The following is a 23,129-nucleotide window of genomic DNA, read 5'->3' as shown; positions in this document are numbered from 1 at the left end:
ACATGGTCAGGTTAAAAGCGAGCCGTTTAGTGTGGCTGATAAAAGAGTACAAAAACAAAAGGCAGATGCACACAAGAAAGAACCTAACTAGAACTAAACTGCGAAAACTGAATGCTAAACACAAAAGGCAAAGAACAAAACCTTGAACGTTGCAAAAAACATAAACATGGAAACTCCTGGAGACATGGAACAACAGACAACCTGACAAAGAATGAACACACAGAATAAATACACACAAGGGTGATTAGGGGGAAGTGGAAACACATGGGGAAACAGCTGACACTACTCTGACATAACGAGACAAAGGAAGCAAAGCTGACTACACTGACATAGGACACAGACCTTCAAAATAAAACAGGAAACATGAGACGCAGACAAGACAATATAAACTTGATAACATAAGACACGCAGCATGAAACACATAAAGGGCAAAGGGAGACTAAAACACAGGGGTAGAAGACACAAGGGGAATCTAAATAAACAAATGAGCTTAGATAACCTAATGAACTTAAAAATAAACCACAAATATCAAAAATAAACTAAAACTTAAAACGCTGGGTCAAAAGACCCAGGATCGTGACAGTGGGAGGTTGAAGCCTATCCCAGCTGCCACAGGGCAAAAGCAGGACAGGCTGCCAGTTTATCACAGGGCTAACACAATATATGTGATAGAAAATCAACTGAAATGTTTGATATTTATTTATAATAATAAGAGAATAACTACTATTTATAATAATATTATAGTTGTTATTATAAAATGTATTTATAAATATGTGTATATTTTTTATAACACCCAACATAAAAGGCTTCTTTCCAAACCTGAGCTGTTTCAGACGCTTCTTGAAATTCTGACTTCTCTGAACTCAGTGTAAGGTGTCTGCTCCCTCACTGCGGCTGTGCCTGGAAGTACTTCTGCTTCTTGTCTTCCCCTAATGCAGCTTTAAAGTATTAAGTATGAAGCAACAGTGCTTCTCTTTGCGCCTCTGAAATCTGTGTTCTCTCTACTGATAAACAAAAGAAACAATGTAAAATGTATTAATAAATCAGTAACAAAAATATAGCGTAGAAGGTAAGTAGAGATTTTCATACCATCTTCAAGCCTAATGCTTTTAAGTCCCACACTCAATGCAGCCTGACTCAAAACCTGATTCTAAATGGTTCAGCACAGACAGAGAGGCACAAATGTTTAGTATTAACCTAAGTTACTGATCATTTACAGTATTACAGAGTCTATCAGTCTTTGCATGATGTAAACATTCCTGTAAGTTTCTAGCTGACTCTCAGGTGTCACAGGTGTGCCAGCAGGAAAGAGGGTCAATAAACCTGCATCCTGAAGTTTGTCATGCAGGATTAAAGGAGCCAGACTTTGTTCACACAGGTAGAATTTTATTTTACACTGACTCTGGGTAAGTATGAGTATCATACGGTTTAAATGAAGCGCTAGAACTAGCAGAAATTTATTATAGATCCATTGAAGCTAATCGGGATCTTTACTGTGAATCTGTGGATGCGATTAACCATGTTACTGGTAACTTCATTAACTAGTAACTTAGCAACTTAGTCATAACAGGAGTTAATATTTCTGTCTAGACACCATTTAAATAGTAACTGCTTTGAACTACTGTTCTTTGAACTAGGAGGCTGTGAGAGTCCGAGGTCCTCACTTAGGCCGGTTTACGCGTAACCCGGGGCCCATCTGGCTAAGCCCTCCCCTGCGAGGAGCAGGAGAACGGAGCAGAAGGAGGTCGCAGGACGGGGAAGCAGGAAGTGTCCGAAGTCCTCACTTAGGCCGGTTTACGCGAACACTGCCGAGAAGGAGAAATTGATGATGATGATGATGATAATGATGTGAAGTTGAGAGTTGTTTGCTCCGGCGGTTCGGGGTCCCTCCAGACCCCAGCGTTTGCCATCGTAACTTACGAATGAGCATTGGTGTTGCGAATTACCCCATCGCCATTACTAAGGAGTCACAGTGTACCCACGGAGTAGAGAGCACCCCCGGTCCTCACTTAGGCCGGTTTACGCGTAACTCGGGGCCCACCCGAGCAGGAGAATGGAGCAGAAGGAGGTAGGTAGGCGGCAGGGAGAGTCTGAGGCCCTCAAGGAGGGCGGTTTACGCGAACTCTGCCCTCTGTAAAGCCAAGCGTCCAACAGCGAGGCCCAGGAGAACTGAGGAGAAGGCCGGTTTACGTGAAGACTACCCTCTGTAAAGCTGAGCGTTTGCAAGCGCAGGATAGAAGGACCAAAGAGAAGGAGGAAGGAGACGATGATGATGATGATGATGATGTGAAGTTGAGAGATGTTTGCTCCGGTGGTTCAGGGCTCTTGAGACCCCAGTATTTGCCATCGTAACTTACGAATGTGGTTCGGGGTGGCGAAATACCCCATCATGATCACTAAGGGGTCACAGAGTACCCACGGAGCATGGAGCGCCCGCGGTCCCCACTTGGGCCGGTTTACGCGTAACCCGGGGCCCATCCGGCTAAGCGCTTGCCTGCGGGGAGCAGGAGAACGGGGGAGAAGGAGGAAGGAGATCGAGGAGGAACGGAGAGTCCGAGGTCCTCACTGAGGCCGGTGTACGCGAAAACTCTCGAGAAGGAGAAATTGATGATGATGATGTGAAGTTGAGAGTTGTTGCCGTGGCGCTTTGGGGTCCCTCCAGACCCCAAGGTTTGCCATCGTAACTTACGCGATCGATGGAGGGTTACAACCAATTAGGTGCCTTTGTCCGACGCTGTGACGAGACCCGCTATAGCCGGGGGTCCGCCTGACCCCCATCTGCCCCCACCACGAACCGGTGCCCTGTTTCGTGACAAGACCTGGGTCCGCGCTTTTTTTTGGTCCAGGGCACACAAGGGTTAAGATTGGAAAACAATGTCAATGCCACAAACGTGAGTTGTCATATACATCTGTGAGTTAATCTGCACAACCGTGTGCACATGTGCTCTGTGCATGTACACACACAAAGAATTGACCTTCGTTCCTTAAATTTGTAGCATTGCCTCTGTGCTGACTGATGGTGCTCAGTGGCTTTTGCTTCTTGCTTTTAAATCAGATGTCACTCTCAACATAAACACAAGCTACAGCAGCCAAGCAGTCTTAGCTGAGGAAACAAAGATACATTTCCTCATTTAATGTAAAATATTGTGGTGATGTTATGTTATATTAGGCAGGCAGCTGCCCAAATAACACTCTGACAATCAAAAGTACAGGGAGTGCAGAATTATTAGGCAAATGAGTATTTTGTCCACTTCATCCTCTTCATGCATGTTGTCTTACTCCAAGCTGTATAGGCTCGAAAGCCTACTACCAATTAAGCATATTAGGTGATGTGCATCTCTGTAATGAGAAGGGGTGTGGTCTAATGACATCAACACCCTATATCAGGTGTGCATAATTATTAGGCAACGTCCTTTCCTTTGGCAAAATGGGTCAAAAGAAGGACTTGACAGGCTCAGAAAAGTCAAAAATAGTGAGATATCTTGCAGAGGGATGCAGCAGTCTCAAAATTGCAAAGCTTCTGAAGCGTGATCATTGAACAATCAAGCGTTTCATTCAAAATAGTCAACAGGGTCGCAAGAAGCGTGTGGAAAAACCGAGGCGCAAAATAACTGTCCATGAACTGAGAAAAGTCAAGCGTGCAGCTGCCAAGATGCCACTTGCCACCAGTTTGGCCATATTTCAGAGCTGCAACATCACTGGAGTGCCCAAAAGCACAAGGTGTGCAATACTCAGAGACATGGCCAAGGTAAGAAAGGCTGAAAGACGACCACCACTGAACAAGACACACAAGCTGAAACGTCAAGACTGGGCCAAGAAATATCTCAAGACTGGTTTTTCTAAGGTTTTATGGACTGATGAAATGAGAGTGAGTCTTGATGGGCCAGATGGATGGGCCCGTGGCTGGATTGGTAAAGGGCAGAGAGCTCCAGTCCAACTCAGACGCCAGCAAGGTGGAGGTGGAGTACTGGTTTGGGCTGGTATCATCGAAGATGAGCTTGTGGGGCCTTTTCGGGTTGAGGATGGAGTCAAGCTCAACTCCCAGTCCTACTGCCAGTTTCTGGAAGACACCTTCTTCAAGCAGTGGTACAGGAAGAAGTCTGCATCCTTCAAGAAAAACATGATTTTCATGCAGGACAATGCTCCATCACACGCGTCCAAGTACTCCACAGCGTGGCTGGCAAGAAAGGGTATAAAAGAAGAAAAACTAATGACATGGCCACCTTGTTCACCTGAACCCCATTGAGAACCTGTGGTCCATCATCAAATGTGAGATTTACAAGGAGGGAAAACAGTACACCTCTCTGAACAGTGTGTGGGAGGCTGTGGTTGCTGCTGCACGCAATGTTGATGGTGAACAGATCAAAACACTGACAGAATCCATGGATGGCAGGCTTTTGAGTGTCCTTGCAAAGAAAGGTGGCTATATTGGTCACTGATTTGTTTTTGCTTTGTTTTTGAATGTCAGAAATGTATATTTGTGAATGTGGAGATGTTATATTGGTTTCACTGGTAAAAATAAATAATTGAAATGGGTATATATTTGTTTTTTGTTAAGTTGCCTAATAATTATGCACAGTAATAGTCACCTGCACACACAGATATCCCCCTAAAATAGCTAAAACTAAAAACAAACTAAAAACTACTTCCAAAAACATTCAGCTTTGATATTAATGAGTTTTTTGGGTTCATTGAGAACATGGTTGTTGTTCAATAATAAAATTATTCCTCAAAAATACAACTTGCCTAATAATTCTGCACTCCCTGTAGACGTCTACCTTTTCGGAACCATGATAACAGGGTTCTTGCTGTTCGGAGTTGGCTTGGCCCTGGCTTACCAAGGAAAGCGGAATCGACTTTTCAAAACCCCACAAGGCTGCCCGCTATGATGGAAATGATGGGACGGGTCGTGACTTCTCAAAATGGGCTCATTGAACGCAGCACGGATAGGATCTTGGAGAAGCTCACGGCAGTCTCTGCTCTCTGAGTACAAGATTGATAACATCTCAGAGAAGCTCTCCAACGGGAGATCGAGAGACCAGTGACGGACTGTTAGACCAACTGTGAAATTGACATGCAGTTGTTCGCACTAAAGGAAAACCACCATCATTTCATGCAGCTACCATATCGGTGTCAGCTGTGGTCTCAAGACTGGAGCTGATACGTATGTATGTTTGGGGGGGGGGGGGGGGTGTCCAATTTCACTGCAGATGTAAACATTGCATGTGACAAATAAAAGGCTTGATTGAATAGCTTCAGACTTATGTTCAAAGAAAAGAAAATAAGCCCTCAAACCTCTACTCTACTTTATGTGTTCATTTAATGAGCGAGTTCACTTTGTTTCTCTCTTCTCTCAAACGTCGAATCTCTCTTCCTCCTCTTCCTCTATGTTTTATTCAGTCGTACCGTTTACAGCAGCGAGCAGGGCTTCTTCTTGACCTTGGCGGGCTGAGGGCAGAGGACGGCACGAATGGCCTCATCAAACACAGTCTTCAGACCACGCTGGGTCAAGGCTGAGCACTCCAGGTATTTGACTGCATCTATACATGCGAAGACACATATACGTTAATAAAAGAAGAGAAAGAACTACAAAGACAAAGTAAGAGAAGAAAGGTTTGCTGGTAGTGGAGAAGAATAAGTTCAACTTTCAAAGAACACTATAGTCAACTACAGGTACTATACTTTTACTGTGATGCCAGGAAATGAGGGGAATAACAAAAATTTGCAGAGGCAGTCAGGCTACAAAGTTCTCTAGCATCTTCATCTGCTAGTTTCATATCTTCACTGGTGAGGAGAGCTTCAAATCTTAAAGTGCTTTTCAAGCAAATAAAGTAAGAGTGACTGACCTATCTCCTTAGCCAGAGCTAGGCCCTGTGGATAGGTGATAGGCGCCAGCTTCTTGTCCTTCAGTTTCTCAATGGTATCCTTTTCATCCCTCAGATCCAGCTTAGTGCCAACCAGGATGATGGGCGTGGCGGGGCAGTGGTGACGGACCTCAGGGTACCACTGGCAGAATACAGAGTAAAGGAAAACTAAATAAGAGGCAAGAAAGGGGAACACGCAAAATCAAGGAACGTGTTAGAGGCAAAAAACAGAATCAAAGGTGGAGGGAGATGAAGCTCTGATGCTAGGTGTTACAGAAAGGTGGATGAAGGCATGAAAAACAAATGATATGCTGTAGCTATTAAAGATGAGAGAAATACATCATCCAACTTTCACCCACAGCATCAATCATTCATTCACATCAATTATTAGACCTGTTTAGGCTTTTTCTCCATTTTGTAATCCAAGTACCTATTTTTTTTCTCTATAATAAATTACTGCTTTTGTTCCGTTTGTTCTTTTTTACATTTTGTTCCTTGGCAGCTGAGAGACAGGCCTCATAAAAAACAGCCAAAACTCACCTTAGCTCTGACGTTCTCATAGGATGCCGGGCTAACCAGGGAGAAGCAGATTAGGAAAACATCTTGGATGGAGAGACAAGGAGACAAAGAATTAGAATAGCTGCTGCAGTTTTAATTAGCTGACATGTTATATAAGTTCTGTCTGTGTAACTTTATGTCCATTAGTTATTGTGTGTGCATGTGTGAGTCTGTACGGAGCGGAGCCTGTCATAATCTTCCTGTCCAGCTGTATCCCAGAGGCCCAGGTTGACCGGCTTGCTGTCCACCATCACATTAGCTGAATATTTGTCGAATCTGTGGAGAGAGTAGAGAAGGTCAGCGATCAGCCAACAAGTCATAGGCAACCTTTCATTTCATTGGTTATTCATTCATTCAACAATCTTTCAATTCACTGATTGTTTAACCAGTGAAACTCCTGTAATGGAGAAAAAAACAGGACCATACTTGAAATACCACTGTTCACAAAAACATTAACCAACAACATTACTTTGGTTAGTTTGACACAAAAGCCATCCTAACCATGTCTAGTAAGAGAGAATAATACATAATAAGGCAGGGCTGCCCCCGTGTGGTCTCATAGTAGAATAACAGTTTAATTTCTCAATTTTAAAAACTTGAAAAATTTTCTCCAAAATGTATTCAGGCTCAAATGAAACTGATAACACAAATGTTTGCAGACACAGATGTTTTTTTTTTAAAGAAAAAAAGAGACTAGTGTACCAGATTAATCCTGTTTTATGGCCTGTCCGAGGTCTACCCCGCCCTTTGCCTAATGACAGCTGGGATGGGCTTCAGCCTACTTAACGACCCAGTAGTTAAAAAGATGGATGGATTTCCTGAAATAGAAAAGTCACTGAAATAACGTAAACTGTCAAACATAGAACAACTATGACAAACAGTCAACACTATCTGAGATCCTGCTGGTGGTTAGGGAGGATATACGTGATTCTGTTTGTTGTTTAAACATATTTATAGAGTTAAGAGTTCAGATTGCTGGAAGAACAACATTCACGCAGTCTGATTGCTGTTTTTCTCCCAAAATGTAGAAACACCTGCTAACCATGGCACACTCTGCTTTTCCATTAGGTCTGTGCAAATACTACTTAAATACACTCATCCTCCTGTGCCATTAGTGATATTAACAGAGTGTAGTCCATTTACATCTATGCATATGTTGGCAGATTTTCTGAGTAATGTAAGTTTAGGAGGACGTCACTGTGGAGAGGAGTGAGGTTCTTTTTTTTTTTAAACAAAAATAACCGAGACAGAGTTTTAGTGTGGAAGGAGCCATTATGTTCCCAAAGTTCAATTATGTTTACCACAGATGCAGCAACATGATTCACAATGAGTCAACATGAGAAATGTTAATCATGACTGCAAAAAGATTAGCAACTGTGAAAGTGGAAGATGAAAAGTTATAACCTTGTTTACATAAAAACAAGTTACAGTAACAGTGTATACACACACTGATGCAGATACCGATCAGGGATACCATTATGACCACAGGCCACAGGTCCCCCTTTTGATACCAAAACAGCCCTGAAGCATGGACTCCACTGGAGCCCTGAAGGTATGCTGTATCTGCAACAAGATTCTAGCAACAGATCCTTTAAGTTCTGGAAGTTGCGAGGTGGGGCCTCGGAGCTTCTCAACCTTAAACATGTTGTTGTACTCTTTAAACCAGTCCTGAAACATGTTTGCGTTGCTGAAAGAGGGCACAGCTATAGAGGCCATGTATTTCTGTTGCTCCGTGGTTCAGTTCTGATGCTCATGTGCCCATTTTTGGTGCTTTCATGAATGTACAGAGGTCAGCATGGGCACCCTGACTGGTCTGCAGCTATGCAGCCTCATGCACTGCACATGACCCTGTTGCTGGTTCACCACTGCTTTTCAACCTGTTTATAATGAACAGAAGAAAGCTGGCTTAAAGTGAGGATGGCTGTTATAACCCTAGCAGGCTCCCACAGGTTCAGCTGCCGCCCATTTCTCCTGAGGAGCCAGTGTATAGCTGGATACAAGCTTGTGGAGAGCTTCTCGGTGTACGCCAGTGTCAGTACTGTGGTGACCTTAGGTGTTTGTTTCCCAGCCTGCAGAGGCTTGTGTAGTGATGTGCTTTGACGTATTGACGATGAGTTTAGCGCTGTGTTTGAGCTAGTAGTGAGCAGCCAGTGCCCTATGTGAGAGTGAAGTTTTTCTTTGATTAACCATTTCTTGTCTTTTCAGCAGATTCTAGTCTGTTGACATCCTTTGTTGGAGTGATATAACAGTATAGTTGACTCGTTATCTCTCCCCTGAGCTTATCATTGTTAATCCCCTCATCCCCTAGCCCTTTCCTGAGGGTGTAAGAGTGGCCTTAAAGGAAATGGCTTTTTTTAGACAGTGGATGAACAGTTAAATCTCAATCATAAAATGTCAATCAAGTAGATCAACATTAGTTGACTGAAGCCACAATACTCTTAAAACAGTTTGCAGCTGAAATTGGTTTACTTGTGGATTCTAGTTTGATTTAAGTTGGCCATGACACTAATGCTGCGGTGTTTTAATCAACAATAAAAGGCTCCTACTTCACTATTGCCCATCTGAGTTAGACTATGTAATATTTTTAGAAAAGAGCATTGAATAGACTACACTTTCTCAAAAATGTCTCCAACTTCCTCCTTTATCTTAAAAGCTCAAATTATTTCAGTGTTACTCTAAAAGTCATACCTTGATGACGATCAGCAGGTAGCACAAGCAGATGACCAGCAGGGGGCAGAAGAATCCAACAGTGCACGTGTAGACAATAAACGATGTCTTCCACACTTCTGTTGGTTCAGGCCATACGATGCTGCAGTTCCCATCATCCTTCAGCACATCCGCAAACACCACTACCGGCAGCACCACCACAAAGGACCCCGCCCAAACGGTGCCACTGATAGCCTTAGCCACGTGGGGGCGCCGCCACCAAGAAGAGCGGATGGGATTCACCACAGCCAGGTATCGGTCCACTGACATCACAGTTAGACAAAAGATGCTGGTAAACTGGTTGATGGCATCCACTGTCATAACCACTCGGCACATCAGAGAGCCGAAAGGCCACGAGAGCAAAGTGTTCTGTACCGCCAAGAAGGGTAGGCCCAGCATGAAAAACTCATCTGCAATGGCTAGATTGGGGATGTAGATGTTTGTGACTGACTCGTGTTTTGTGTAGTTGACAACAACATGGATGACCAGAGTGTTTCCCACCAAGCCAATGACACAAACGATGCAATAAATGAGTGGGATGAAGATTCCAGCCAAGCCAGGGAGGGATCCTGGTTTACTTTTGGTGCAATTTTGACAGGAGCTGTTAAGGAGAAACGAAGTGTCATCTTGGTTGAAGCTGTGAAGCGGTTTGGAGGGAGCAGAAAGGAGCAGGAAATGAGAGTAGGAGGGGGCAGAGGTGTTGCTCCAGGTAGCTGTAGGGACTTCCTGAGGCAGCAAACAAACTGGATGAGCTCCATTGAGGCGTTAACGACTATCAGGCAACAGTTGTTGGTAAGCTCACATCAGTAGAAGATCAGCAGCCCTACAGAAAGCAAAGTTAATTAATTTAGCACACTTCATGTGGACATGAAATATAAAGCAATTAATGCATTAAAGGTGTATTCTAACATTTTGGAGATGTCCAGTTAACCAACTCTTCCAACAAATCAGCCGTGTTGGTTGTTTGTCCACTGAAATGTGTCTGTAAAGCTATAAAGTTTGTTCTGGGACCTTTCCTGAGTTCTGTTTTCAGTTTCTGTTTGAGCAGATCTGTTGTTGGAGAAAATGCTTCATCCTTTGTAGCATCCTTTACATCAGGGGTCCCCAATCCCAGTCCACGAGGGCCGGTGTCCCTGCAGGTTTTAGATGTGTCCTTGATCCATCACAGCTGATTTAAATGAATAAATTACCTTCTTAACATGTCTTAAAGTTCTCCAGAGGCCTGGTAATCAACTAATCATGTGATTCAGGTGTGTTGACCCAGGGTGAGATCTAAAACCTGCAGGGACACTGGCCCCCGTGGACTGGGATTGGGGAACCCCGCTTTACATGGTGGAATACACACAGCACACAGTTTGCATGCAATTATACACACTGCAGCAAACTTGTTGCTTAACTTTAAAATATAAATATAGTACATAATAATAGTTTTTGTCAAAGTATAGAATTTATGTAAAACCCTTAGGAGTAAGAAAGGTGCTAGGTGTTATTTAGCTTAGATTAGCACCTGGATTATCATTAATGTAACGTTAATCCAGGTCCATGAAACTCCAACTAAACTGCATTATAATTGTGTTTTAGAGTTTTAGAGGAAACATCTAGGCTGACTGTGTAAAGGTAACAGATTTCCCATCACGTCTTAGATTGTTCTTTGCTAGTATGGACTTTAAATTATTATTGGATAGACAGCAACTTGGGAAGTCTTGTTACCTTGAGGTTGCCTGGAGACAGCCGGCACTCAAGTGCTGTATTGTTCTTGGTTTCAAGTGGGCAGGAGACTTTTGCTGCATGTTTAGTGTTTATGTGTTCTCTGTAAAACTCACAAGTGACATTTTTTTGCATCTAGACATCTAGACAACAATACTATATAAATTAAATAAATGCCAAGCGGATTTATTTTACCAAGTGGATCATCATGGCCTTGCCATATTGGTCCATTTGATTGACCTTTATTATAATTATGAATTTATTTTATTTTCAGTTGCTACAAACGGGACAGACATGACTGGGGGATAGGACAGGGAGAAAGAATGAAAGAAAGAGAGGGAGAGAAAGAAAACCAAAGGGGAGAAGAGACGGTGAGAAGGGGGGGGAGAAAGAAAAAAAACAACAAAAAAAAAACACCTGGGTCACCTGTATGGAGAAAAAAAACACAAGAGAAAGCAAACAACAAAGAGCAACATAATAAAAAAAAACAGCACCATCACAATAAACTAGCTAGCAGTAGATATCAGTAGATACTAAATAATAAACGATATTGTGCAGCACGCAAGATAGACAGCGCACAATGTGCTTTGAGGCAGCAGCCAAGAAAGCTGTAGTCCGCGTCTGTGAATACCCGTGTGTACACCTGTGTGCATACCTGTGTGGATCAGCATGCTTGTATTCATATTGTTCAGTTATGCAATATGGAACTGAACTCTGAGGGTCCACTGAGCCTATCGCGTCTGATTAATTCTGAGGCTGTTGCCCTTTTCTCTGCGGCCTTTGCTAACTCTTTCTGTTATGATGACATCAGTAATGCACCTCTCTCGGTTGATGGCGTAGTCAACTCTTTTATTTCTACATGTTCTTCTATTTTGGACACTGTGGCTCCAGTAAAGACCAAACGCCGTAAAACCTCTCGCCAACTTTGGCTAAATGAATCCACCCTCGCTCTTAGACGTGAATGTCGTCGAGCTGAGAGGAGATGGAAAAAAGATCAACTTCAGGTGTCCCTTGACATCCTGCATATGAGCCGGTCTAAATTTCAGAAGGCTGCCAAAATGGCAAAAACTTCTTTTTTGTCAAACATTATTGCGACTAATAGTCACAATCCTCGAGTTCTGTTCAAAATCTTTAACTCAGTGGTTAATCCCTGCTCTGACGTTTCGATGGGTGCCTCCCCGGCCCTCTGCGAAAAATTTCTAAATTATTTTATAGATAAAATCTCGGTGTTAAGGGCCCCACATTCTCCAGTAGTAAATCAAGCCCCAGTTTCTGAATGTTCAACGGTTTTTCAACAGTTTGAACCTGTGTCATTCTCGACTTTAAAGGAAATAATTAATAACCTGAGAAGCTCAAATTCTCTGCATGACATTATTCCTTCTCGTATCATTAAGAATGCATTGAATACAATCGGGTCCTGTATCTTATTTTTAATGAACTCATCACTGTCATCTGGCTATGTTCCGACTGTCTTTAAACATGCAGTCGTGCAACCTGTTATCAAGAAAAGTAGCCTTGATCGTAACACTCTAGCAAATTACAGGCCGATTTCTAAACTCCCCTTCATGTCAAAAGTTTTAGAGAAAATAGTGCTTCAGCAACTACAGACCCACTTAGAGAGAAACGGTATAAGTGATAAATTCCAGTCTGGATTTAGACCGCGTCACAGCACCGAAACTGCCCTACTAAGAGTCTTCAATGACCTTCTTCTAATCGCCGACTCTGGGCGCTCTGCTATGGAAGAAATATAATATCATCAGAATTCAAGTATTTTTAGACATTGAATTTATGACACTGAATTTTTATCCTCCAAATTTCCCTGCAAAAATATTCACCTGCAAAAATTCACCTGCAAAAAATTCACCTGCAAAAATTCACCTGAAAAAAATTCACCTGCAAAAATTCAACCGCAAAAGTGATGAACTTTAATGACCCAAGCCAGAGCAATCAGCACCAGATCGAGTCGAGTGGCTCTCAGCCAATTAAATTACGCTGTTTGATCACATGACACCGTTAGCCAGCAGTGTGTCTCCTAAAAGAGAGCTGTTTAAAGGTGAGTGATTAAGTTTTTCTCCTAAATAGAGATCATTACAGAACGCCTAGTCCTACTTAAAATCCCATTTATTATTATTATTTTTTTTTATCATCTACTCGAACTAAGGAAAACGTTTGACTAACTCAAAGACAATTTCCACGCCTCCCCTGCCTGACTGCAGAGGCAGTTTTGAATTTAGGAGCGCCAAGATGGCAGCGGCAAACCCTGGCGGCTCTCCGGTGAGTATATATATATTTTTTTTTATCTTCAAGTTTGTCTTTTGAAACCTTAATTTTATTTAAATCCGTTGCTCACGTATAAAGTACACAGACGGGGTCTTTGCTCAACTCGTCTGAGGCGTGTCTCACTAAGCGCTACATGCTAGCATCCTGCTAACCGAGCTACCCTTTACATGCTGTGCTTTAGAAAATAGGATACTCGTTAAAAAAAATACTCCGCAGATATTGATAGATAGACGAACACTGCAAATATAATGTTGGAAACGAGAACGGCCTTTGGTGAAGGGGTAAAATACACCATGAATAAAGCCATAGAGTGAATGGCTGCCATGGTTGCAGAACAGCCTGATTTAATGACAAGAATGGGGAAGAGTGAGGTGAAGTGAACCACAGCCACAAAACACGGTCAGACAAGGCGGCAAAAGGGCAGTGATCTGTCCGTCAGTATGAAGTTGGTGTGTGCTTTGGTGAACAAAAACTCCAGACTGGTAGCAGGAAGATGGGAGACTCGTGTTTCACTGGAATAGTGGTGAATTAAAACATCCTTTGTTGGGGACATTTCGGTGTAAATGCATCCATACAGGCAAGACAGAGGCAGACTAGACAGTGAAGAAAACAAGGCAAACATTAGAAATATAAAAACGGAAATATAGGATGAGTCGGGGATGAGTTCCTGCCCCAAGTGGAGGAGTTCAAGTATCTCGGGGTCTTGTTCGCGAGTGATGGGAGAAGGGAGCCGGAGATCGACAGACGGATTGGGGCTGCAGCTGCAGTAATGCGGACGCTGCACCGGTCCGTCGTGGTGGAGAGGGAGCTGAGTGTAAAAGCGAAGCTCTCAATTTACCGGTCGATCTACGTCCCTACCCTCACCTATGGCCTTTACATGACTAACGTCCCCTCTTCTCCCTACCTCACATTAGCCCCCATCTTTCTTCCAGGTGGAAAAGACCCGTCACCTTCTGGGAGAGGCGGCTCCCGTGGGAACAGCTCCCACCACCAAGTCCCTGAGTGAGTCTCTGTCCCCCAGCGTGAGCTCCAGCACTCTGTCCACGTCCACCTCCGCCTCCTCGCAGATCTCCAGCACCACCTTTGAAAGCGTGAGAAGGAGCTGGCCACCAAGGTGAGAAAAACGTGGGCTTAGTGGGCGTTCTTGTTGCTGCCTTCTTCCTTCTCTGCTCGGAGCTGATCGGTCTTGTTCCTGTTGTGTTGTAGTGCCTGCGCCTTCTGACACACACCTTCAATACTGAATACAAGCAGCTGGTGAACAGCATCAGTGACTGCAAGGTGAGAAATAATACAAAGAAATTAAAAAATAGCCTTTCTGTGTCACATCAGGGAGTTCCTATATTGACGTCTACCTCATCCTGCTGTTGTTTCACTTCAGCTTTCTCTCATCTCACCGATCGGACGTGATCCATCCGTGACGAGCTTCAGCAGTGCCACCCTCACCCCTTCCTCTACCTGCCCCTCTCTCGGACTCCCGCTGTGGCTCCATGGGCCAGAAGTAAACATATTTTTAGGAACATTGACCTCGATCTGCAAACGGTTATTGACAGGTTATCCATTTGATTCTAACTTGGTGTGATTTGTGTTAAAGGACCCCTGAGAACAGCTCACGTGCCTCCAGTCCCTCCTGCTCAGACTGTGAAAACTTCCCGATGGTTCCCACTCTGGAGACCTCCTACCTTGCGCGGGCTGCAAAAGAACGAGTTCCTGAACTTGGTGCCTGATATTGAAGAAATGCGACCAGGGTGAGTAATGCCATATTAACCCAAATACTGTCACTATGACATGTGTCTCACAGACCAAATGTAAGTCGACACTCATGTTCTCTAGTTCAAGCAGAAATGATGTGGATCGATTCAAATTCCTGAGCCTGGATGATTTCAGCTGGAAACAAACCAACTCTGCTTCTTCCTCAGGTAATTCAATTCAATGTTATTTATATAGCGCCAAATCACAACAAAAGTCGCCTCAAGGCGCTTCATAGATACAGAGAAAAACCCAACAATCATATGACCCCCTATGAGCAAGCACTTTGGCGACAGTGGGAAGGAAAAACTCCCTTTTAACAGGAAGAAACCTCCAGCAGAACCAGGCTCAGGGAGGGGCGGGGCCATCTTCTGCGACCGGTTGGGGTGAGAGAATGAAGACAGGATAAAAGACATGCTGTGGAAGAGAGACAGAGGTTAATAACAGATATGATTCAATGCAGAGAGGTCTATTAACTCATACTGAGTGAGAAAGGAGACTGGAAAGGAAAAACTCAATGCATCATGGGAATCCCCGGCAGCCTACGTCTATTGCAGCATAACTAAGGGAGGATTCAGGGTCACCTGGTCCAGCCCTAACTATATGCTTTAGCAAAAAGGAAAGTTTTAAGCCTAATCTTAAAAGTAGAGATAGTGTCTGTCTCCTGAATCCAAACTGGAAGCTGGTTCCACAGAAGAGGGGCCTGAAAACTGAAGGCTCTCCCTCCCATTCTACTTTTAAATACTCTAGGAACAACAAGTAGGCCTGCAGAGCGAGAGCGAAGTGCTCTAATAGGGTGATATGGTACTACAAGGTCATTAAGATAAGATGGGGCCTGATTATTTAAGACCTTGTATGTGAGGAGCAGGATTTTGAATTCAATTCTGGATTTAACAGGAGAAATCTGCTCTCTCTTTCTAGTCCCTGTCAGGACTCTTGCTGCAGCATTTTGGATTAGCTGAAGGCTTTTCAGTGAGTTTTTTGGACATCCTGATAATAATGAATTACAGTCGTCCAGCCTGGAAGTAATAAATGGTAAATGCCCTGTATTTATATAGCGCTTTACTAGTCCCTAAGGACCCCAAAGCGCTTTACATATCCAGTCATCCACCCATTCACACACACATTCACACAATAAATGCATGAACTAGTTTTTCAGCGTCACTCTGAGACAGGATATTTCTAATTTTAGAGATGTTGCGCAAATGGAAGAACGCAGTCTTACATATTTGTTTAATATGTGCGTTGAAGGACATGTCCTGGTCAAAAATGACTCCAAGGTTCCTCACAGCGTTACTGGAGGCCAAGGTAATGCCATCCAGAGTAAGAATCTGGTTAGATACCATATTTCTAAACTTTTCAGGGCCGAGTACAATAACCTCAGTTTTATCTGAATTAAGAAGCAGAAAGTTAGCGGCCATCCAGGTCTTTAAGTCTTTAAGACATTCCTGCAGTGTAACTCATTGGTGTGTGTTATCTGGCTTCATGGACAGATAGAGCTGGGTGTCATCTGCATAGCAGTGAAAATTTATGCTATGTCTTCTAATGATGCTGCCTAGGGGAAACATGTATAATGTAAACAGAATTGGTCCTAGCACTGAACCCTGTGGAACTCCATAATTAACCTCAGTGTGTGAAGAGGACTCTCCATTTACATGCACAAATTGGAGTCTATTAGATAGATATGTCACAAACCCAACTGTACACTGGTAAACTGTTACAATAAAAAAGACCGTAATTTTCTTTACTCTTCTTTATTTATGTAACTTTTGTTTTCACTGGCAATTTAGTGTTAGGTTAGGACAAAAAACAAATTAGGAAGGTTAAAGACAGAACATTACTAGATTGTGGTTTTAATTAAAATGTAGCCTTTGACAATGCTGAACACATGAGAAGCTACTTTAAGGCATATCACCCAATTTGTAATATTGCTAAACATTTCTTAAGGCAGACAAGTCATGCTGGCTGGGTCAGTGTCATTTTTGTTGTAATTGATGTCTGGTTTGTTCTGTTCCCTAGTGATGGGTAGGGATGGGTACCAGTATCCGGTGTTCTGACATAATCCTTGAAATAGTAATAACACAGTATCCTCAGCAAAGATGAATTAAACAAGTTTTATTTTAATGGAAGTTTACTTCAAGTCTTCAGATTTTTACTGTCTTTTATTTGATTACTTTAAAGTATATGATTACATTAGAGTAATTAAATAAAGACAGTTTTGATGGAGCTCCTGAGCCAGCCCAAGCTCTCTATGAAGACGAGGAAAAACTCCCCTGGGGGGGCCAGACTGACGGGAAGAAACCTCGGGAAAGCCCATTCAAAGAGAGATCCCCTTTCCTGGGATGGCTGGGGGGGGTTACAGGAATTCCAAAACACTGAAATTTAAAGTGGGCCAATTAAAAAAAATTATTTCCTGAAAAAAAGAAAGGTAATTCATACATCACACATAAATGATAACGTCTGAATTGTGTGTGTTTGTGTGTGTGTGTGTGATAGGCTTATCTCAGCCAAGTGTGATGCTGTAGCTCCTCCAGCGTCGGCCGCGTCTCCGGGACTTTGGTTAAACAGGCGTCCAAGAAATCCCGGCAGTCTGGAAAGAAAGGAAAGAGAAAAAACATGAAGATGATAGTTCCAGTGGTCCAAGCCATCAGTCAGTCTTGAAGTGTGACGTTTTCTTACTTTTGGACAGATGTCTTTTGAATTTCAGGCGCTTTTTGAGGAAGCTCGTGGTGTTAAAGTCCCCGGCATGAAGCGCTTCGTACAGAACCACTCCCATTTGCCATACCGTGGTGGGTCCACATCTGTAGCAACTGCGCCCGTACCACTCAGGAGGGGAGTAAATTTCTGTACCTAATAAACAGACACAATTGCAATTTCTTCTAAAACAAAAGGCGAAAATTGTGACATCTGTGAAGAGCAAGAGCAGAATATGTTACCATAGAAGACGCGGTACTGCGACTGCTCCTTAACAAAGCAGCTCAGTCCAAAGTCGATGATACGAACACGCGGTACATCTGAGCCGGTCTCAATTAGAATGTTCTCACTCTTGATGTCCCGGTGAAAGATGTGTTTATCCTCCAGGTGCTTCGCAGCATCAACCAGCTGCTTCAGAATGACCTGGAAATAGAGCAGGGCGATATGACCAAAAATATTTATCACGATATACATTTGAAAAGTTGCGATAACGATATAACTGACACTAGACAAAATACTTTACAACTCCACAACTTTATTAGTGCAAAAAACCCCATAAATGTATTTTCACTTAAACAAGCAGCTGTTTTTTTATGTGCATTAAAGTTATATAAAAATGTAACAGTGCAAATGCAAATTCCTTGCTGACAGTTTAACCAAAAGGCATTTCCAGTGGAAATTGGCCGACATATCCTCAGCATAACCATGTAAAATATCCACAAAGCTTAAAAAGAGGTTATTCACACACAATACGGTAATATCACGTTGAGGTGCAGTACGTATCACTCCGCGAGGCGCCTGCCTACGATAGCCGTAATGCTCCGACAATCCATCGAGCGGTGCGGCTTTGTAGCTTAGCAAAGTCGCCGTGTACATAAAATCGTTTTGAGGTCAGTAAACACAACCAGAATTCATACATAAGGCACACGGGATTATAAGGGGCACTGTCGAGTTTCAGAAAAATCAAAGGATTGATTTTAAGTGTGCCGTATTTTCCAAACAACACGGTAATAACGGCGGCCCGCTAGCATGCGCTACCAAAAATCGTGCTTTGTTGTGTATCTGACGGACGAAAGCTAAACCAGTTCCACACCACTAAAGTTGCAGCATTTTTACAAACCAGTTCTGGTTCATCCGTTTCATTCAACGATCCACTTTTGCTCTTCTCTTTCTGCGTCACCGCCATCTGCGTATGTAAACATAGGCACTGCGCATGCGCGTTTTACCTATTCTAGCGCGATATTTCATTTTCCTATCGTTGCCCAAAATTACACCGGTATTACCGTGAATGGTATGATATAGCCCAGCCCTACCTGGAAACGATGAAAAAGACAATAATCAATCAATGGGTTAATGTTTCTCTAATACTCTGTGCTTTGATTGAATGATGTACAGTCTAAGACTCTTCTAAGGCAAGTCAACTTGCCTTGGCCTTGTCCTCTGGCAAAAATCCTCCATTTTCTTCTATGTATTTATCCAGGTCCACAGCGGGGACAGGTCTCTCCATCACCAGGATCAGCTCTCTGCCAAAGTCAAACCACTCCAACAGAGACACTGGGGCTGATGTTTCCACTGATCCATCTGCTTCAGCTGCAAGCTTCAGCATGATGGCAACTTCCACTGACACATTCTTCCCGTTATCATCCTGAAATATTTCAACAAAGTGGATGATGAGGCACAGACGTTCCACAGGTGAACGCTGCATGCAATCCACTAATGTAAAAACAATTCAAGTCTTGCACATTTACCTTCACTTTGCAGTACACTTTCCCCTTTGGGATGTGTTTGATGGCCACCTAAAAGACACAGGGCATTGATGAGCATTTCCTCAGTATGACATCATTAAAGGTGTAAAACAGCATACATCTCAGCTTACGATATTATCCCTTATCTGCATTACTGCCTGTCTTACTACCACCATCTGAACACTTACTGGTAAATGATCCTTTATGCGGTAGCCAGCAAACACTGCTCCACAGCCTCCTTCTCCAAGCCGGTGCTCCTCCACGTATCTCGCTTGGAAGTCACCTAAACAGACAAACACAAATTGGGTTTTACTACAGCTGTCACACAAATTACTCTCTGCTGTACCCTAAATGTTCATTTTGCTCTTCACCTGAATATAAAAGCTAAGCTGCTTGCTACTTACGTTTCTGTTCAGCCACTGACTTTTTGGCAACGGTTTTGGTTTTGTCCTGGTCCACGTTCTTTTTCTTAGGTGGGTCCCTGGTGTCTCCCGCAGCTTTCCTTTTGCCAGCCTTTTTGTTTTTACTGCAGCTCTCTGAAATCTCTATGCTGCAGTCTGCAGATGTGGAAAACACCAAAAGCACGTCAGCTTATTAGATAATAGACACAAATATCTCCCAAACACTAATATCTTCAAACTAGCAACCAGATGTACACTTAATCTACCCCTCACTCAACTAATTAGCCTACCTTTACCAGTGTCCAACCAGGAAGATGCCTGCCCCTTGTCACCGCTCACATGCTCAAGAAGTTTACGCTTCTTTGCTGTATTGGTTGTCCCCGCTTCATCTTGTTGGACCTTTCGCTTAACTCCCCCGACCACATGAGCATCTGAGCTGGTGGAAGGACCAGCCTGCTCAGTGACCCTCCTTCTTTTTATGGGGGTCGTTTTTTCAGGACTGGCCTTTCTTTTAGCCATCCTGCTCTTACAATCTATAAACAACAACAACACATTAGTGAAAAAGAGCGCTCGACATCAGGACTAGAAGGATTTTGATGTCATTGAATTTTAAATTAGTATTGCTTACAATATAACAAGTTTATCCTTTTGATAAAAAAAACACACCAACACGAGTCCATATTAGGTCTACTAAGTCTAGATACTGATGACACTTGTTGCTCTGTTTTCACTGCTCAGTCCAAGAATAAACTTGTCACATTATTTTACCAAAAGACAAAGTGCCCCAGTAACCTTTCTTTGATTAGACATGTTGCACTCAGGTTAGTTTCAATCAAAACCAGGATTTAAATCCTCTAAAAATGAATCATTTTATACACAGAGCCTCAACATTGTTAGAAATGTACATTCTGTTATTTGGGGGATTTTTTTTTTTTTACTTACTTTGATCTCCTGGATCTTTCTTATCTGCCTCAGTCGTAACTTTTCTTGTTTCCTTTTTCATCTTAATTTTTTGAGAACTTTTAAAATAGAAAATGTCACCTTAATGAGTGAATAGTCCTTCAAATGTCTGGATGCTTGACTTTTCTAACTAAGCTGTATAAGTCAGTTCTGTAAGTGAGCTTTAAAAGTAAACTCCGGAGTCTATGGCAACACAACATTAGAACCTTGCCTTTTAGTGACATCACTAAAAGGCAGTGTCCCAAGTAGTTTAAAGAAAAACACTCTGGCATTTCATATAATTCAGTAATTTCACATTAAACTTTCTTTCATTATCCTTTCATTATTTGTTTAAAGACTTGATGTGTGGATGCTACTATGAAGACTTCTAGTTGAGCAAACACTAATAAACACTGACTAGTTTATCTGAGATAAAATATAACACTTTTTTATTAAGTCAGTGTTAACTCTGTTTTTTTCTGTTAGGATCATTCAATAGTATCAGAAGAGAAAAGAAAAGTATGTTTTGTTTTGTTTTTTTTCTTCAAGATCTGTTCACATGTACTTAGCAAGAGTGAGTACACAGCGTTAAAAAATGGTACTTAGTGTAGTGAGGAAGGCGAAAAGCAAAGAGAGCATATGAAGGTAATATTGAAGAAGGCGCAGTTTTGAAGTGGTGAAAGGCAAAGGCATGAGTGCAAGCGTAATAAAAGGTAATAGGAGAGATGTAGAGCAGGCGGAGGACTTGGCTGGAGCAGGAAAAGGCAAAAGGGGAAACGCGAGTGCACGTCTGAAACTTCTTCACTGTCAGTGAATCCTAATTCTTAAGACTAACTAAGAAGAATAAATCTATGTATGAATGTCGTTTTGAGCACATCTCCTCTTTCTACTGATCAATTCTTCCACCTAGTGGATAGATGATAGTATTGCAGCTTGTCTCATCACCTGTTGTGTGTTTTGTGTGCTCCAGAACCTGCGTCCTGTTGGAGTACTGTACGTAAAACACACAAACACTGGAGTGAACACAGCTGCTGAACATCTCTATATTCATAACTTCTTCCTGTTATCTCATATCTGTCTCCCTTCATCTGTGTAGGAACGGTGTACAGATGTATGATTATGTCACTCCTGCTCCTCCACCTAACACCTCCACTCCAAACTAAGTTTGCTCTGCTGCTTTGGTTCACTGATCTGCAAGTATCTGTCATTTGTTTGCAGATGTCTGCAGGAATTATTGTAATGATCCATTAATGGTGCCTGATTTCATTCAGTTTTACAGCTTGTCTCGTGTTTTTGAACTGCTTCCCTCACAGTTGTACACAGTGCTAACATGTGCTCTTACTCTGTGTTTTATTCCTGAAGAAAAAGAAAGTGCCCAGCCCAGCAGGATGAAGATGGGCCATACGTCAAGAAGCCGCCAAATGCCTTCATGCTCTATCTCAAAGAGCAGAGGCCAAAGGTCATTGCTGAACTCAACATCCCTGGAAGTGCAGCCGTAAATGCAGTGGTGGGACAGAGAGTAAGTGTGTAACTCTGCATACATTTATGCATCTGTTAATGTTGTCTGCTCATGTTTTTGCATGTGTCCCAGCTGTCCTGTAGTTATGTGTAGTAGCAGTGCTCACAGTGTGTTCTTATGATCTTCTGTCCACAGTGGAAGTCGCTTTCAAACGACCAGAAAGCCAGATATTTCAAGCAGGACTCATTGGACTCCCCTGTTGCAGCCCTTCAGTTCCAGACAGAGGAAGCCTTTGTCGCAGACAGTGAGGAAGAACTGCTGTCAGTGCTGGAAGAGCTCGACCCCCTCCCCATCACTGCGCAGTCTCAGCAGCCCTCACCCACCCCTGCCTCTCCTGTAGATGCCTCTCAAACTGCATCAGTTCAACCCCGAGTTGAATTATTTCAAGACCGAGATGAGCCCATCTGTTTTGCTGAAATCCAAGAAGACATGTGGTCAGTGCTTGACTACCTCCCCGTCTCTCAGCAGTCTAATGTGCTCTCCTCTCCTCATTCACACAACTACTCGACTCCTAAACAAAATCTCATCTGTCCTGCTGATTCCCCTCCATCCAAACTGGCGTCCTCCCCTGTTGCATTCACTGAATTGCCGTCAACAACCCCCATCTTTTGCCAACTAATGAAAAACAATAATTTCATTATAGACGATTGGACTGATTTCAATTGAATTAAACTGTTACTCCTGTTATTTCAACATCTGTCTTTGTGTAAATAAATAAAAAAATAAACAAAAGATGCTTCTGTCATAAGTTACAGCAGGATGAAACAACCTTCATGTAGTTCTTGTTTTTAACCCTGCAAACCTTCTTTAGTTCTTTTGTGTCCTTTCATATTCAGCACACATCTGTCAGTGTCCACTAACTGTCAGGGAAAAGCCAGATAAAAACACTGTGGGGTCTTTTGGGACACGTGCTGGTTGGGTTTACTCATAGATATCAGAAATGATCTGTTCTGTATTCAAAGGATACACG

At 42.8% G+C, this 23,129-nt stretch overlaps 5 protein-coding genes across 11 annotated transcripts; 2 read left to right on the top strand and 3 right to left on the bottom strand.

Moving 5' to 3' along the window:
* Positions 1-5,395: 5,395 nt before the first annotated feature.
* LOC113023439 (ras-related C3 botulinum toxin substrate 2-like) lies at positions 5,396-8,099 on the bottom strand. The gene is made up of 4 exons (XM_080302595.1): positions 7,934-8,099; positions 6,405-6,466; positions 5,847-6,006; positions 5,396-5,540 (listed from the first exon to the last, which is right to left on the bottom strand). Exons 1-4 carry the CDS (start codon positions 8,097-8,099, stop codon positions 5,410-5,412), a joined length of 519 nt encoding a protein of 172 aa, XP_080158721.1. The 3' UTR covers positions 5,396-5,409.
* Positions 8,100-9,104: 1,005 nt separating this feature from the next.
* LOC113023438 (somatostatin receptor type 3-like) lies at positions 9,105-12,816 on the bottom strand (the record flags this gene model as incomplete). Its single annotated transcript, XM_026169434.2, has 2 exons — positions 9,105-9,854; positions 12,790-12,816. Coding segments are annotated over 2 exons (777 nt in total), but the record flags the coding sequence as incomplete, so codon positions are not given.
* LOC145429513 (uncharacterized) lies at positions 12,755-14,393 on the top strand. Of its 4 annotated transcripts, none has more exons than XM_080303133.1 (4): positions 12,755-12,888; positions 13,052-13,109; positions 14,048-14,229; positions 14,322-14,393. In XM_080303133.1, the coding sequence occupies exons 2-4, from the start codon at positions 13,080-13,082 to the stop codon at positions 14,335-14,337; spliced, it is 228 nt and encodes a 75-aa protein (XP_080159259.1). In that variant the 5' UTR covers positions 12,755-12,888; positions 13,052-13,079; the 3' UTR covers positions 14,338-14,393. The 4 variants fall into 4 exon arrangements, with proteins under 4 accessions (XP_080159259.1, XP_080159258.1, XP_080159257.1 ...); XM_080303132.1 differs by having other exon boundaries at positions 14,030-14,229; XM_080303131.1 differs by having other exon boundaries at positions 12,776-12,888; positions 12,997-13,109.
* Positions 14,394-14,491: 98 nt separating this feature from the next.
* On the top strand, positions 14,492-22,891 carry LOC113024475 (uncharacterized). Of its 4 annotated transcripts, none has more exons than XR_013909753.1 (4): positions 14,492-14,613; positions 14,707-14,860; positions 19,036-19,247; positions 21,737-21,833. XR_013909753.1 is itself a non-coding variant. In XM_080303117.1 (4 exons), exons 2-4 carry the CDS (start codon positions 14,850-14,852, stop codon positions 22,823-22,825), a joined length of 699 nt encoding a protein of 232 aa, XP_080159243.1. In that variant the 5' UTR covers positions 14,492-14,613; positions 14,707-14,849; the 3' UTR covers positions 22,826-22,891. The 4 variants fall into 4 exon arrangements, 3 of the variants coding, with proteins under 3 accessions (XP_080159243.1, XP_026027387.1, XP_080159242.1); XM_080303117.1 differs by lacking the exons at positions 19,036-19,247; positions 21,737-21,833 and adding exons at positions 22,003-22,159; positions 22,295-22,891; XM_026171602.2 differs by lacking the exons at positions 14,492-14,613; positions 14,707-14,860 and adding exons at positions 22,003-22,159; positions 22,295-22,891 and having other exon boundaries at positions 19,108-19,247.
* LOC113024472 (serine/threonine-protein kinase pim-1-like) lies at positions 16,898-20,784 on the bottom strand. Its single transcript, XM_026171596.2, has 9 exons — positions 20,644-20,784; positions 19,992-20,234; positions 19,705-19,857; positions 19,489-19,583; positions 19,304-19,351; positions 18,982-19,200; positions 17,798-17,978; positions 17,541-17,711; positions 16,898-17,451 (listed from the first exon to the last, which is right to left on the bottom strand). Exons 1-9 carry the CDS (start codon positions 20,702-20,704, stop codon positions 17,360-17,362), a joined length of 1,263 nt encoding a protein of 420 aa, XP_026027381.1. The 5' UTR covers positions 20,705-20,784; the 3' UTR covers positions 16,898-17,359.
* Positions 22,892-23,129: the final 238 nt, after the last annotated feature.

The sequence above is a fragment of the Astatotilapia calliptera genome, chromosome 6 (genome assembly GCF_964374335.1).
Source record: "Astatotilapia calliptera chromosome 6, fAstCal68.1, whole genome shotgun sequence".
NCBI classification, from domain to species: domain Eukaryota; kingdom Metazoa; phylum Chordata; class Actinopteri; order Cichliformes; family Cichlidae; genus Astatotilapia; species Astatotilapia calliptera.
The sequence above is the reverse complement of the archived record's forward strand: the minus strand, read 5'-3'. Positions and strand labels throughout refer to the sequence as shown.

Excerpts from the sequence above, each read along its gene's own strand:
- LOC113023439 (XM_080302595.1), bottom strand. The coding sequence starts at position 8,099 with ATGTTTCAGGACTGGTTTAAAGAGTACAACAACATGTTTAAGGTTGAG. Across the intron at positions 6,467-7,933 it reads CATGCTTCAGGGCTGTTTTG|ATGTTTTCCTAATCTGCTTC; the intron begins GTATCAAAAGGG and ends TCTCCATCCAAG. Across the intron at positions 5,541-5,846 it reads AGCTCTGGCTAAGGAGATAG|ATGCAGTCAAATACCTGGAG; the intron begins GTCAGTCACTCT and ends TCGCATGTATAG.
- LOC145429513 (XM_080303130.1), top strand. The coding sequence starts at position 12,840 with ATGACACCGTTAGCCAGCAGTGTGTCTCCTAAAAGAGAGCTGTTTAAA. Across the intron at positions 12,889-12,996 it reads TAAAAGAGAGCTGTTTAAAG|GAAAACGTTTGACTAACTCA; the intron begins GTGAGTGATTAA and ends ACTCGAACTAAG. Across the intron at positions 13,110-14,029 it reads CAAACCCTGGCGGCTCTCCG|CCCCCATCTTTCTTCCAGGT; the intron begins GTGAGTATATAT and ends ACCTCACATTAG.
- LOC113024475 (XM_026171602.2), top strand. The coding sequence starts at position 19,223 with ATGATGAGGCACAGACGTTCCACAG. Across the intron at positions 19,248-21,736 it reads GAGGCACAGACGTTCCACAG|GAACGGTGTACAGATGTATG; the intron begins GTGAACGCTGCA and ends TCATCTGTGTAG. Across the intron at positions 21,834-22,002 it reads CTGCTTTGGTTCACTGATCT|AAAAAGAAAGTGCCCAGCCC; the intron begins GCAAGTATCTGT and ends TTATTCCTGAAG.
- LOC113024472 (XM_026171596.2), bottom strand. The coding sequence starts at position 20,704 with ATGAAAAAGGAAACAAGAAAAGTTACGACTGAGGCAGATAAGAAAGAT. Across the intron at positions 20,235-20,643 it reads GAAAGATCCAGGAGATCAAA|ATTGTAAGAGCAGGATGGCT; the intron begins GTAAGTAAAAAA and ends TGTTGTTTATAG. Across the intron at positions 19,352-19,488 it reads GCATAAAGGATCATTTACCA|GTGGCCATCAAACACATCCC; the intron begins GTAAGTGTTCAG and ends TGTGTCTTTTAG.